The sequence below is a fragment of the Tasmannia lanceolata genome, unplaced genomic scaffold (assembly GCF_043159265.1).
Source record: "Tasmannia lanceolata isolate RefF3 unplaced genomic scaffold, GAP_Taslan_0.1 ptg000003l, whole genome shotgun sequence".
In the NCBI taxonomy this organism is placed as follows: Eukaryota; Viridiplantae; Streptophyta; class Magnoliopsida; order Canellales; family Winteraceae; genus Tasmannia; species Tasmannia lanceolata.
The window spans coordinates 54,749,076-54,764,114 of record NW_027518680.1 but is presented as its reverse complement, the minus strand read 5'-3'; the positions used below and the strand labels follow the sequence as shown (position 1 = coordinate 54,764,114).

General features: G+C 38.7%; 1 protein-coding gene across 1 annotated transcript; it reads left to right on the top strand.

Annotated features, from left to right (window-relative positions):
* Window positions 1-379: 379 nt before the first annotated feature.
* LOC143856004 (uncharacterized) lies at window positions 380-7,292 on the top strand. The gene is made up of 4 exons (XM_077366047.1): window positions 380-536; window positions 618-750; window positions 1,284-1,503; window positions 6,326-7,292. The coding sequence occupies exons 2-4, from the start codon at window positions 685-687 to the stop codon at window positions 6,871-6,873; spliced, it is 834 nt and encodes a 277-aa protein (XP_077222162.1). The 5' UTR covers window positions 380-536; window positions 618-684; the 3' UTR covers window positions 6,874-7,292.
* The last annotated feature ends 7,747 nt before the right edge of the window (window positions 7,293-15,039 follow it).

Genomic DNA, 15,039 nt, shown 5'->3' with positions numbered 1-15,039 from the left:
CGGAACTTAATCATATCAATGTGATGAAAATTGCAATAACAGAGAATGAGAATTTTAATACTTCATTCATTATGCTGATTGTGTTACAAAATTAGTTGAGCCGACCTGGCTTAGTTGATAATCAAGGGAACTACCAACCTAGGAATATTTAAGGGCCTGTTTGTTTTAGATTATGACAACCGATTGTGGAGTCCCCAACCGATTATCGCCCTAAAATTTAGTGCAGTTTTCGGTCCAATAATCAGTTGGGGACTGCACAATCTGTTGTTTTAATCTAAAACAAACATGGCCTTTGTGGGTTGAATTTAACAATATTTTTTCGTGTGAGTATCCCCACCCCATTTTAGGGCGGGACTAATCCCTATGGATGTACGCAATCATACTTGTGCTTATTTCAAGCTTCCCTGTTTCAGGGTCATTTGGCAAGGAACCTGAAAGGCCACAACTTGGACATTGTGTGGTCAGGTGCTGCTTGGACTTGTGGCAAACAGCTCAAGCATTACAAAGCATTTTGTCGCAGTGGGACCACCATACCTGTAAGCTTTGGTACTTCTCTGCATGTTTTGCTGCATCGATATGCTATTTTGATTGTCAAACATTGATTTTCTGATTCGCAGAGCCATTCTTTTGTTCTTGTCATGGCTAAAGAGGGAAACAACTATCTTGCATATTTGGACGATATGTATGAAAATAAGAAAGGGCAGAAAAAAGTCAAAGTCCGGTGGTTTCATCAGAATCAGGAAGTTATTGGTATGATTCCTCCACCAACTCCAAACCCTAGTGAAGTCTTTATTACACCTTATGCCCAGGTTAATGAGCTGGATCAGTATTGGCCCGTCAGTTCAATGGGTTCATTCTCCATATAAGTGGTACCGCATCTACAACCAGCAACCCTTGTTACCGAAAACTGTAACACCGCGTCTTAGTATCATTTAAAAAAAATATTATTTTTTGATTCTTCATTGACCCAACCAAGTCAAAAACTACATCAGTCAACTCCGCAGATACATTCATTATTGGCACTTGGTTAGGTTCAAAACCAAATTGATCTGGCAAATTTCTACATCTACCAGGCTAGTGTTTGAACTTTAAACATTGGGTAATGCTTGCTAAAGTCTCTGGTTCGTTTTATTGATTCTTCATATCTCCTAAGTCACTACTGGCTATGTATGACGTGCCTCTTCATATTAGTGAATGATTGAAGTCGCCCTATGCCTTATTGATACTCTAGTTAGGGCTGGATGGGTTCCAAAGATCTTAGACTTTTTTCTGGTTTTATGTAGGAATGGATCCCTGCCTTTAGACCAGCCGCTCCTGATAAATTGGGCATGAGATGCTTGGGCGGCCTTACAATTCGGCAATGTCCTCCCTCTGGGAAGTTGACTGATGTAGTTTTTGAGGTTGGAACCCCAGTGGATGCATGGTGGAATGATGGCTGGTGGCAAGGAGTGGTAACTGGAGTTGACGGCTTTGGAGATGACGCTCTGCAAGTTTATTTTCCTGGTACGTATTTTTCTTAGAAAGATCAGTGCACTATTCAATTTTCTTCAAATGATTAGTGGTTTTTTTTTTTTTTTTGGCATGGAAATTTCGCTAGTGAATCCATTGGAAATTGTCGTCTCTTTTTTTTTTAAACAAGAAATTGGGTTGTTTTTCTGAAGTTTTTTCTTCTTCTGTTTGAACAACACTGAATATATGTGCATCATGTCTAATGCTAGACAATAGTCTTAATAAAGCAAGTACTTTGTGGAAGATCTTAGAGGGCTAGAAGATGCTCTTGATGGCTATTATAAGAAGTGCTATACTAAAAACTTCGATTGTCATCCTTCCCTCTCGGACACTGTCCAATGAAAGTACGAGATGGTTAGAAAAGCAATTATAGGAAGGAGAGACTAGGGATTCAATGTTGGCTATGAATAGGTTCAAATCATGGGATTCAGATGGCTTTATTATGGCATCTTACCAAGAGTGGGAATGTGTGATGGTTAGCTTATTAAAAATATGGAGTTCTAATGTATGGACTGTTTTACTAAGAGTGGGAAATGAGGTGCACTTCTGGCTGGATTTGTGGGTGGAAAAACACGGTTGAAGGATGCTTTTCCAGGACTCTTTGCATTGGCAAACAAGAAGGACGCTCTCGTGTCTGATTATATGGCAAGGGAACCGGCGGCAGGAAAGATTTTCTGGGATATAAGACTGAGCTGACATTTGAAAGACGAGGAGATAAATCGTTTTGCTTCTTTGTATCATTACTTGAATCACAGTACTACTCGCCGGTAGCGTCAGATGAAATGATATGGATCCCTGAAACTCATGGTGAATTCTCTTCTAAATCCTTCTTCTCTGTATTGAATAACGGAGGTCGTAAGGCAATTCGTCGCGCTGGTATATGGAAATCTTCAGCCCCTCCTCTAGTTATCGCGTTCGCATGGACAGTTGTTCACGAGAAAATCAACATGTGCGATCGTATGAAAAGGAGAAGATTTCAAATGGCCTCCTGGTGCATCCTGTGTAAATAGGCGGAAGAATCACTAGATCATCTACTTCTCCACTGTCCATTTACCAATCGGGTATGGATGGGGATGATCAATGCCTTTGGTGTCAAATGGGTCTTGCAAAAATCAATTAGGAGGGTGATTACCAACTGGTCTATCGTTGCTTTTGGCGATACCAGGAAGCTGCTTTGGAAGTTATTACCATATGCTCTCATTTGGAGCATTTGGAAGGAGAGAAACAGTCGTATCTTCACGGAGAAAACTAAGACTTTTGAAAGGATTGGATTAGAGTTAAAGGTTGAACTTATATCTTGGATTAAAAATATCAGAGGGGTATCATACGGACTCGGAGAAATACTGAGAAACTGGAAGGCTGTAATATGGGAGAGGAAGATTGAAGTGAAATTCAAGCCAAAATGGGAGCCACCACAGATGGTTTATTAAAGCTAAACTTCGATGGTAGTGCTATCGGAAACCTCGGAAAGGCAGGGGTGGGCGGAATATTAAGGGACGAAAAGGGGGATTTACTGATGTCATACTCCGGTCCCATCGGGAAATGCGACGCAAATGAGGCAGAAGTGAGAGCACTCTTGTTTGGTTTAAAATGGTACATATCTCACTTTTCTAAACCCCTGATCATTGAAGGCGATTCATCGAATGTAATCTCCAGGGCTTTGGGCAATTCAAAAGGGCCATGGCTTCTGCAAAATTATATATTGGAAATTAAGGATATTGTGAGAACGATCCGTCCGATAATCGTCCACAGAAGGCGCACCGCAAATGAAAGGGCGAATGTGTTGGCAAAACAGGGCATGTTTCACGAATCTATGCAAATTTGCTTACCGGGTAATGTAGGGGGGATTGGGGATGGGCAGTCTTAATTCGATACTAATACTCATTTACTGTAAGTGTATTGTGCTGGAGTCTATGTATTATGGATGGGGACATCTTGTCCCCTCCTCACATTCTAAGGATTAATAAAAGTCAATTTTCAAAAAAAATAAAAATGTATGGATTGCTTAAACAAGGAGACCAGTACCACTTTCATTAGTCTCTGCAGTCATTATTGGTGACTTACACCCTATCAGTCTCGTTGGTAGTCTTTACAAGATTATTGCTGAAGTCTTACCGATGTGGCTTAGAAAAGGTGCTTGTGGAAGTGATTTTTCCATACCAAGGGGTCTTTGGGGGAGGGAGACAAAATTTAGACATGGTCCTCGTTGCAAATGAGTGAATTGGTTCAAGGAATAGATAAAGTAATAGGAGCATCCTTTGTAAGATGGATATGAAAGAAGTTTACAATCCTGTAGGTTGGGGTTGGCGTGCATCTCTTCATTATCCTTCCATATCCTTGGGAATGGAGGATATGTTGACTTCTTCAAGTGCTTAAGAGATTTGTTGCAAGATGACTCAAGCTCCCTCTTCTTCCTTTCTTTAGTAGGGAAAGTACCAATTAGAATGTTGAAGAGCATTGGAAAGAGGGCTTCTTGAATGTTTTCTTGTTGGAGCCTTTCTTCATTCCATCTCACTTTGGGGATGACACACACATATCTTACCTTGGTTTGCCTCTCAGTTAGGGTATCCTTTCAAAGGAAGCTAGATTTTCTTTTGGAAATCTTACCTTGATTTTCCTTCAAATATTTTATTTTGCGAAGTAGGGCCTCTTGGTGGAAAGAATGGAAAGGAAGCTAGATTTTATAAATAAAAAAAATGGAAAGGAAGCTAGATTGTTGGGAGATAAGTTCTCTCTTTTGGGGGTGGATTACTCTTGTCAAGGCTTCCCTTTCAATCCTTCCGATCTACTTGATGTCTCGATTCAAAATTCCAGTGTCGGTTGGGAAGAAAATTTAGAATATCCAAAAGAGATATTTTATGGGAAGGCGATGAGGAAGGTAAAAGAGATTAAAACACCTCATAAAGTGGGAGGAGGTAAAAGAGATTAAAACACCTCGTAAAGTGGGAGGGGAGGGTGTGTTGGTCCAAGAGAAATGGGGAATTCGGTCATGGAAACTTATGCCGTAGGAATAAACCTCTCCTTGAGAAGTAATAATGGAGGTTTTTTGACGAGAATGTCCTTTGAAGGATGGTAAATTTGGGTAAATATGAGGACTCGGGTGGATGATGGGGGTGTGAGGTTTTAAGTAGAAGTGGAGATTCAAAATCATGGTGGTCAATTTGTTCGGTTCATTATGTTTAAGTCGGTGGTTATGTTTTGGGAGGGTCTTCGATTCAGTAGCATTCCGTTTTTTCCATTTTTAATCTATATAAGTTAGTTAGAGAGGAGTTTGAGTAGTAGATTGCACGAAGAGAGTGGGGTGACTTGGGATAGAGCTCAAGGTCTTTGTATAATGATTGCCTTTTTAGTAACTTGGGCAATTTCAAAAGGGATAAATAAGTGTGTTTGAGGATAAGGTCTCTTATTTGGAGAAAACCATGTGATATAAGAACCATAATATTTTCTTGGGTGCTAGTGCATGGTGAGTTTTAGGGAGTGGCGAACTCTTCAGAAACTGAAGGGAAATTATTTATGGAAGGAAGCCAAAAGAGAACTTAAAAGTGGCCTAGTTGCGTCTGCTCCCCGTCAAATTGAATTTTGATGGTTGCTCCTTGGGAAATCTGGGTCGGTCTGGAATTGGTGGGGTGTTTAGTAACAATAAAGATGAAATTCTAGAAGCGTTCTTGGGTCCAATGGATTTTGAATTACAATGAAGCTAAGTTTCACACTTTCCTTATCAATATTCAAGTGTTCCTTGAGGATTTGGGTGCTAGCTTGTGTGGAAGGTGACTAGGTGACATGAGCAGTGTAATGTCGTGGGAAATTCGTCAATAGCCCGCCCTGGGCCTTGGACGCCAGCTCATATTGTGGACAATTTCGTGACAATAAAGATGAAATTCTAGAGGTTTTCTTGGGTCCTATCAAAATTATGAATTATAAGGAAGCTAAGTTTCACACTTTCCTTATCAGTATTCGAGTGTTCCTTGAGGATTTGAATATTAGCTTGTGGGTGGATGGTGACTGGGTGACACAAGCAATGTAATGTCAAGGGATATTCGTCATAGCCTTGGCCTTGGATGCCAGCTTATAGTGGACAAGCCTTTGCATTTGTGAGTGCTCTGGATTTAACTTTTCATATGTATTGTGAACGTCAGGGTGTTGCAGACTCATGGCCAACAAGAATTTAGATAGGACAGTTCTCGCTGTAGAGCAACCTCTGACCATTATAGCCTCTCCTCTTTCTAATAATATTTTTTCTATTATTAAAAAAAAAAAGAATGGACGAAATTACAGGAACCAAGCAACTATGATTAGAGTCAATCTTCTTTGTTTGGGAACGGTGCTGTGGTTGTTATATTAATGATCGAAGTTGAAGGAGACGTCTAACCCACATGAGAGGCATTTTCTAGAAAAGGATAGTACTCATATTGATACACATTGGAAGAACTAGATTCTGACCAAGACAATGCATTTCCATCTCTATCAAATATCTTTAAAAAAATACACATCATCTCTGGGTTGAGTCCTGACCATAGTTAGCAAAACTTCATTTTAAACTGAAAAAAAAAAAAATTTGTAGGTTCGTCGTTTGAAACGTATTGAATGTGTTTTTTTTTTTTTTGAGCCAAGTCCAACTTTATCCCGTTATGATCCTGGAAACAGGTTGCATCTATCTTCCATTTCTCCTGTTTCTTTCCGAGGCAAGGGCTGATTTAGAATTTTTTATTTTTTGTGGGTTAGTATGGTTTAGTGCTATTTTCTAACTCTTTCTAGTGAAGTGGTTTCTCCTTTAAAATAAAGAAAAAGAATTATGTACCTTTCCTAATCTGCTCAGGTGAAGATATCTTCTCAATTATCCAACGAAGGGATCTGAGGATTTCTAGGGACTGGATATCGAACCAGTGGGTCAACATTGAGGTAAATCATAATATAAAAGGGTGGCCCAGTGCACGAGGCTCCAGCCATTGCGGCCCAGTAAATCATAATATAGTGTCTTCTACAACCGATGTTAACCCTTGCACGAAGTTCTCTGCATGCCCGACCATCGCCAAGGGAGCCGAGTCCGGTGGATCTGCAGTATCAGTCTGCGAGGTCCCCACTAATTCTGAACTTGATCCAGTTGAAGATGATAAGCAGGCAATAGCTGGTTTGGATGCGAGCAATGGGCTTCCCGAAAATGGAAAGTTGGTGAATTTTAGAGCACAAAAATGGAACCAAGACGAACTTGGGAAAGACAATGATGGTGTTGGAAATGGCAATGATGGTCAAAACAAGACCGGCGGTGATGACAAGGATTCTGAGTTAGTTATGAACAAGGAGGAGGTTCTTCGCCCCACACGTGAAGGGGTTCAAGTCAATGGAGTGGTTGTTGCCATAATGTGAAGTAGGAAATTTCGAGACGTATGTTTGAAACAATCATGATATGTGCAATGAGGATAGTGAAGATGATGGTTGTCAAGGCAAGCTTTTGAAATTGGTTGAGAGTTAAATGTTAGGGCTTTTGTAAATGCGATAGAGGCGAGATGGGGTTAATGCAGTGTTTCATGACCGTAGGCTAACTGGGAGGTGTATTGTAGTTTTAGCTTTTAACAGTTTGATTAGATGATGAATGTAATTAGGAGAAGCATTTCTTTTGAGGAATCTGGACTCGCTTGTGATTCGCGCTTCACATTTTTTGTGCCTGATGCTGTGTTGTTCGCCGTTTGCACATATAAATCAAAGACAGTTAATTACTAAGGGTTATATTGTATTATGGAGTAATTCCATATCATGTTGCTATGAATTAACTTTGTTATCTGTTGCATTTACCTCTTTATTTTATTTTTTGCTTGCATTCTTACAGCCATTTCTTCTCTAATTCTGAATACATTGAAGGGCGTAACGACATCTGTTGGATCTGTGGGTGTTGTACTTGTGGTATGTTGTCTTATTTGTGAGGGGCACTGGATGTGTTGTGATGGAAGTGAGCCCTACTTGATTTGATTAACTCTTAAAGTGGCCCCCATCATCACGATCACCATCCGATCTCGATCGAACGGTTATGTGGTTGACTGTTTGTGAACTTGGTTTTGGTTTTAACACTAGATCATTTCCCTATAATTAGTGTCAGGCTGCTATTATGGAATTTTAAAAGTTGCAAGACTAGCATTTGGCAGAGTTAAAAGTTTTGATGAGGGAATAAGATAAATGTTCGAATAACCTGTGGAAGTTTGGGATTGTTTTTTTTTTAAAGAGGTGTAAAATTGTGGGCCCATAAAGGGGGAATTAAAATAAATCTAAAGGACAACTATGCCATTATTGGGCCCCCGCAGATTTGCGACGTGCCTATGATTTCCATCACCATCCTATCAAAACATGAGGTGCAAAATCATGGGACCCAATCATGAACAAAAGAAAAAGTATTCAACAAAAGCTCAGGGGTCGAAAAATTAGTAGTGGCAAAACAATTTTAGTAGCCCTAAACTTGACTTTCTTGGGGAAAAAGATCAAAAAAAGTTTTCTTGGAAAAAAGGGCCTTTTCGCGGCCGGGTCAAACAAAACCGTTCTCTAAGTCGTTGACTGAAGTGAGGGGACTGAACGGAATGACTCTGGTCCGTCCAATCAGTCAAACTAACCTATCCCGTTGCTGCCGAGTGAAGTGAGGTCCCTCGGATTAGGGACCAAAGTGAACGACTTCCAGAAGAGAGCTGTAGTCCCACTTCCATACTCAAGTCCTTGTGTTGCGGTTTTGAGTTGCCAAAAAAATCAAATAAATCATCCAAGAACACAAAACTAAAAACAGAAAAGTAAAAACAAACTGTAGTGGCGTTGTGATGCAGTGCCAACATGGCAGTCATGTCATGCCTAGGTGGTTTTGGTGGAGTTCCAAGGTGCAGTCCCTCATTAATGTTGCTGGCCCGTTTTGAACCTGATTTTTGAGCTTCTAAATGGAAGAATTATGGAAGGTGGTAAACTACAAAGTTGTAGGTTTCTTTGAGATCTTTCCAACAAGTATTTGTGCTTGAAAATTGGATAAGAGGGCAGAAAGTTATGGCAGTTTTTATGGACTGTGTCTGTGGGTTCCCAAAACAGTACCTGATTTTTGAGCTTCTAAATGGAAGAATTATGGAAAGTGGTAAACTACAAAGTTGTAGGTCTCTTTGAGATCTTTCCAACAAGTATTTATGCTTGAAAATTGGATAAGAGGGCAGAAAGTTATGGCAGTTTTTATAGACTGTGTCTGTGGGTTTCCAAAACAGTCAAAGTTAGTAAGTTCCAAAGCAATTAATGTTATGTTAGTCTTTAAGCTAGCTAGTGGAGGAGTTTGAACGAATTTGCTTTAGTTTTCTTTTATTTAAAGAGTTAGAAACCATCTTTAGAGGGGATTTTGGATGTTGATTAACTTATGTAATTGATGGAATATCAATTGGGTTGAGCTTTGCTCTCATTTTCTTCTTCTTTTCTTGTTGTGTTCTTGATTTCTAATTTCTCTTCTTCTTCTCTCTTAACCACCCGCATTATCTGGTATCAGAGCCAACGTTACTCTCTTGGGCTAGCTTCGATTTGATTTTCATGGCGGCACGAAGAGGTAGAGGAAGGCGTGGTAACCAAATGATGGAAGATTTGAGAGATGAAAGAGATGATGAACTTCAAGCACTTCGAAGACAAGTTGAACAACTTACCATGCAACTTGAACGCCAAGAGGCTCGTAGTGAGCATGGTAGATCAAGCCGTGGAGGTTCTAGTGATGAATCCGATGTGAATCCCTTCGCCAATACTCATGAAGAGGCTTGGTTGGGAAGGTTCTATCGTGATTTCGACACCGTCAAGATTGACTTGCCGGAGTTCCATAGTCGTCTATAACCCGAAGAGTTTCTTGAATGGCTTAGTGTCATTGAGAAGTTCTTTGATTACAAGGAGACGCCCAAAAGCCAACGTGTGAAGCTTGTGGCTACAAGGCTTCGTGGCTACACTTCAACATGGTGGGATAAGGTTCAAGAGATGAGAATCCGCAAAGGAAAGCGTAAGATCTCTTCTTGGGAGAAAATGAAGTCAAGGCTTAAGGAGAAATTTCTTCCGTTGGATTTTTCCCAAATTATCTTTTCTCAATTCAACAACCTACGCCAAGAATCCAAGAGTGTGTTGGACTACACCGAAGAATTCTACAAGCTCATGGCTCGTAATGATATTCAAGAGGGTGAAGATCAACTTGTGGCAAGGTATGTTGATGGTTTGAAGTTTTCCATTCGTGATGAGGTGGAAATGCACCGATCATTGAGCGTCAATGATGCTTATCAACTAGCCTTGAAGGTGGAGGCTAAGTTTTCTCGTTGTGGTGCTAAAAAGTATGTGGATGTTCGTAGTCTCTATCCTTCTTTCGAAGGTGAATCTTCACATGGTGGAGGTACAAAGTCAAGGTCCGAATATTTCAACAAAAATTCTACAAAATCAGCCCCTACACATCAAGTTGTAAATCAGCTCAATCGTCCCAACAATTCAAATGCTTGTTTCAAGTGTGGTCAAGTTGGCTATCGTTTCAAAGATTGTCCAAAGAGGCAAGTAGTTGCCTTCGGTGATGAAGAAAATGATGATAATTTTGTTGATTATTCAAATCAACCCATATATGATGAGGATCTTATTGACTATTCAAATCAACCCATATATGATGAGGAAGATGGCATACAAAATGAAGAAATCGAACCCGAAGAAGGAGAAAGTTTGGTGATCCAAAGAGCACTTGCTAGACCAAAGGTTGAATCCGATAATGATTGGCTTCGTTTCGATATTTTCAAGACAAACGGGCCAGCAACATTAATGAGGGACTGCACCTTGGAACTCCACCAAAACCACCTAGGCATGACATGGCTGCCATGTTTGCACTGCATCATTATCTCCGGGAGAGAAAGAACTCGCCCACGAGTTCTCATCAAGCTCTTCATGATAAGTTGTCAAGTCTTTAACATTGAAGTTGGGTGAGTAGTGATATTTGGAGGGAGCTCAACCTTGAATGCATTATCCCCAATTTTCTTAAGCACTTGAAAATGGGCATCCACACGATCTTGAAATTTGCTAAACTTCCTTGGTTCGAGAAAACTCGCCCTCGAACCTTGAAGTATCGAAGAATGATCATCAATTGAAACTTCCCAAGATCAAACTCCGCTTCAAAATCTCCATGAAGAAGTGATAATTTGTCTAGATTTTGAACATGTTTGAATATATAAATATCAACTGTGAGCTTCAATGTAGGATCGAATAAAAATGGATCGATGTAATTGAATGAAAAAATCGATGTAATATTTTTCCATTCACCCATCACTTCAATATCCATCGGTTCACCTAATATGCAATCAGATCCAATTTCTTTGGTGATGAATTCATTGAATTGCCGTTGAAGTTCCTCGTACTCCTCGTTAGTTTCAACAACAAGTAGAGCATTGAATTTACCATTATCGTTGGTCTTTTGATCAAATTCGTTCTTGGAAATAAAAAAGTTACTCTCATACCCTTTCTTAAACCATGCAATCCGATACGGCTTTGGATGTTGTTCGGTTTTGAGCTTGTGCTTGTTCACCATTTTATGAGATACGATGTTCTCACAACTCCCACCATCGATCACAATGGACCAAACCTTGTCATGAGATTCGCATCGAGTCTTGAAAATATCGAAACGAAGCCAATCATTATCGGATTCAACCTTTGGTGTAGCAAGTGCTCTTTGGATCACCAAACTTTCTCCTTCTTCAGGTTCGATTTCTTCATTTTGTATGCCATCTTCCTCATCATATATGGGTTGATTTGAATAGTCAATAAGATCCTCATCATATATGGGTTGGCAGTTTTTATGGACTGTGTCTGTGGGTTCCCAAAACAGTCAAAGTTAGTGAGTTCCAATGCAATTAATGTTATGTTAGTCTCTAAGCTAGCTAGTGGAGGAGTTTGAACGAATTTGCTTTGGTTTTCTTTTATTTAAAGAGTTAGAAACCATCTTTAGAGGGGATTTTGGATGTTGATTAACTTATGTAATTGATGGAATATCAATTGGGTTGAGCTTTGCTCCCATTTGCTCCCACATTACGTTGACCACTTGATACTCTTTTTGTTTTTAGGACATCTTGTCCCTCTTCCCTGTATCATAGTTTCTTGGAATATATTGTTACTGTTACCTTTCAAAGTAAAAAAAAAGAAAAAGAAAATGGAGAGAGACTTTCTAGTAACAAAAGTTCTAACCAAATGACAACCGAAAGAAACATGGTAAGTACATATTATAGACAGATTTGTATATCATCCCGTCCGAGAATATTTTTTGGGATTTGTATGCCATTTCGTTTATTTTAAACAATTATAAATCGAATGGTTATAATTCATCTTAGGTGGCTCCTCTCTCATGCAACAGCAGGCCCGCGAAATGCCTTCTGCGATGGTCCCAAGCTCATTTTAAACCACTACAAACGGGAGGGTTATGATCATTTTATAAAAAATATTTTTAGGATGGAGACTATCCAAGACTATCTACATTAGGGCCTAACAAATGAATAGTATAGAACTTTGAATAACAAATTTCGGTTTTGGTCAAAAAGGTATCTGATTTCCATAATAATGCCAAGATTTTTCATGGGCCACTTGCTTTACTTAAAGTCCAAGCGATGATATATGAATAGTGTCATTGAATAATTAGTGGGCCTTTCCAATGCTTCGTAAAACAAAGAATGGCTCTAGCTTCGGCCTGTAGGTAATCTTTTTCATAAACCTATGAAAGATTTAGAAACAAACATCCTGACTTTTAGGGCCATCTTTATGTGGCTTACTCATGCTCATTAATATTATGATGGCATTCGGGACCAGGAGTCCCATCCTGCTTTACAAAATATCGAAGAGTATAAACACCGGCATATCTGAGGCTAATTCGAAGATGGAAAAAAGTAGTCAAAGTACAATATCCTAAACTACTCCTTTCTTCCTTTCAACAGCATGCCCGAAACCAAAATACCCGAAACAAAACTTTATTTTATTTTTGCAAATTTTGGTTATTTAGGCCAAAATTATTGTAATTTCGGTCAAAATGACCTAATCGAGGAGACCGAAATTGACATAACTAATTTCGGCTGAAAATTGGTTCTATCATAATCTATTGGCTTTCGTTCCCCAATTTCGTGGCTCACGTTCCAAGTGACAACTTCAACATCTTCAGTAACATGAATCAGTTATTATCTTCTGCGAACATCTATCACAAATCTTTGATAATACATACTAAACTGATAGATTCTAATTCATTTCTTATTCAGGAAATTTTATTGTAATCAAATTCATTATCAATTTTAAATCTACATATGTTTCAGGATGCATATTATCGTATATGAGATCACCTAATCACGTCGTTAGATCGTCTGGGTGTTAGATTTCGCAACTAAGCTAGATTAGAATACCAGGCTAGATTTGGATTATCTCTTTCCCTACTTATCTTTGTTTTCAATGTTGATCCCTTTTAGTTTTCTATATCAATACTTGTCAGGGTTAATTGCAATCATCCAAGATTAGTGAAATATAACCTTTATGGTGGGTTTGTTGAAGTTAGGGTGACATGTTGTGACTCATAATTATGTTTGATCCTGATTCATTAATGAAGAATTCCTTCATTCTCTCCCCATCTGGCAAGCTAAGCCTACCTTCCATGGATCTATTATATGGAGATCATTTTATTATCTGCATGAAATTTGTTCAAAAATGGATAATTGAAAACGAGAAATGGCATTGCTATGGTTCGATATTTGGCTTGAAGATTATCCCATGTTATCTCTTTTCCTATCAGAAAACCTTCACTCAGTGGTCATGGTTGATCACATCATCATAAAAAATATAGTCAAAGTGTCAAATTTTTATTCATGATTCTTCTAGAGATTCTTTTGCCTAGAGAGTGAGGTGAGGACAGTTTGAAGTTGTTATTTTGAAGTACCAACAAATATGTGGTCCTTAATGGTAATTCAGTAACAAAGCGACTTTGCTGCCTATTGCCATCTTGTCTGCTTGCTCATTCGCTGAGGCCTTTGTTGGAACTTTTAGGAGCAAATTTGGCACAAAAAGGTATCTGATTTCCATAATAATGCCAAGATTTTTCATGGGCCACTTGCTTTACTTAAAGTCCAAGCGATGATGTATGAATAGTGTCATTGAATAATTAGTGGGCCTTACCAATGCTTCGTAAAACAAAGAATCGTTCTAGCTTCGGCCTCTAATGGTAATCTTTTTCATAAACCTATGAAAGATTTAGAAACAAACATCCTGACTTTTAGGGCCATCTTTATGTGGCTTACTCATGCTCATTAATATTATGATGGCATTCGGGACCAGGAGTCCCATCCTGCTTTACAAAATATCGAAGAGTATAAACACTGGCATATCTGAGGCTAATTCGAAGATGCAAAAAAGTAGTCAAAGTACAATATCCTAAACTATTCCTTGATTCCTTTCAACATCATGCCCGAAACCAAAATACCCGAAACCAAATTATATTTTATTTTTGCAAATTTTGGTTATTTAGGCCAAAATTATTGTAATTTCGGTCAAAATGACTTAATCGAGGTGACCGAAATTGACATAACTAATTTCGGTCGAAAATTGGTTCTATCATAATCTATTGGCTTTCGTTCCCCAATTTCGTGGCTCACGTTTCAAGTGACAACTTCAACATCTTCAGTAACATGAATCAGTTATTATCTTCTGCGAACATCTATCACAAATCTTTGATAATACATATTAAACTGATAGATTCTAATTTATTTCTTATTCAGGAAATTTTATTGTAATCAAATTCATTATCAATTTTAAATCTACATATGTTTCAGGATGCATATTATCGTATATGGGATCACCTAATCACGTCGTTAGATCGTCTGGGTACTAGATTTCGCAACTAAGCTAGATTAGAATACAAGGCTAGATTTGGATTATCTCTTTCCCTACTTATCTTTGTTTTCAATGTTGATCCCTTTTAGTTTTCTATATCAATACTTGTCAGGGTTAATTGCAATCATCCAAGATTAGTGAAATATAACCTTTTACAGCTAGCATCAAAGACATAATATGGTGGGTTTGTTGAAGTTAGGGTGACATGTTGTGACTCATAATTATGTTTGATCCTGATTCATTAATGAAGAATTCCTTCATTCTCTCCCCATCTGGCAAGCTAAGCCTACCTTCCATGGATCTATTATATGGAGAGCCTTTTATTATCTGCATGAAATTTGTTCAAAAATGGATAATTGAAAACGAGAAATGGCATTGCTATGGTTCGATATTTGGCTTGAAGATTATCCCATGTTATCTCTTTTCCTATCAGAAAACCTTCACTCAGTGCTCATGGTTGATCACATCATCATAAAAAATATAGTCAAACTGTCAAATTTTCATTCATGATTCTTCTCGAGATTCTTTTGCCTAACGAGTGAGGTGAGGACAGTTTGAAGTTGTTATTTTGAAGTACCAACAAATATGTGGTCCTTAATGGTAATTCAGTAACAAAGCGACTTTGCTGCCTATTGCCATCTTGTCTGCTTGCTCATTCGCTGAGGCCTT

What these genes read in the sequence shown, in the direction of transcription:
- LOC143856004 (XM_077366047.1), top strand. Translation starts at nt 685, where the DNA reads ATGAAAATAAGAAAGGGCAGAAAAAAGTCAAAGTCCGGTGGTTTCATC. An exon ending in TCAGAATCAGGAAGTTATTG is followed by an intron (nt 751 to 1,283) that starts GTATGATTCCTC and finishes GGTTTTATGTAG; the next exon opens with GAATGGATCCCTGCCTTTAG. An exon ending in TCTGCAAGTTTATTTTCCTG is followed by an intron (nt 1,504 to 6,325) that starts GTACGTATTTTT and finishes TAATCTGCTCAG; the next exon opens with GTGAAGATATCTTCTCAATT.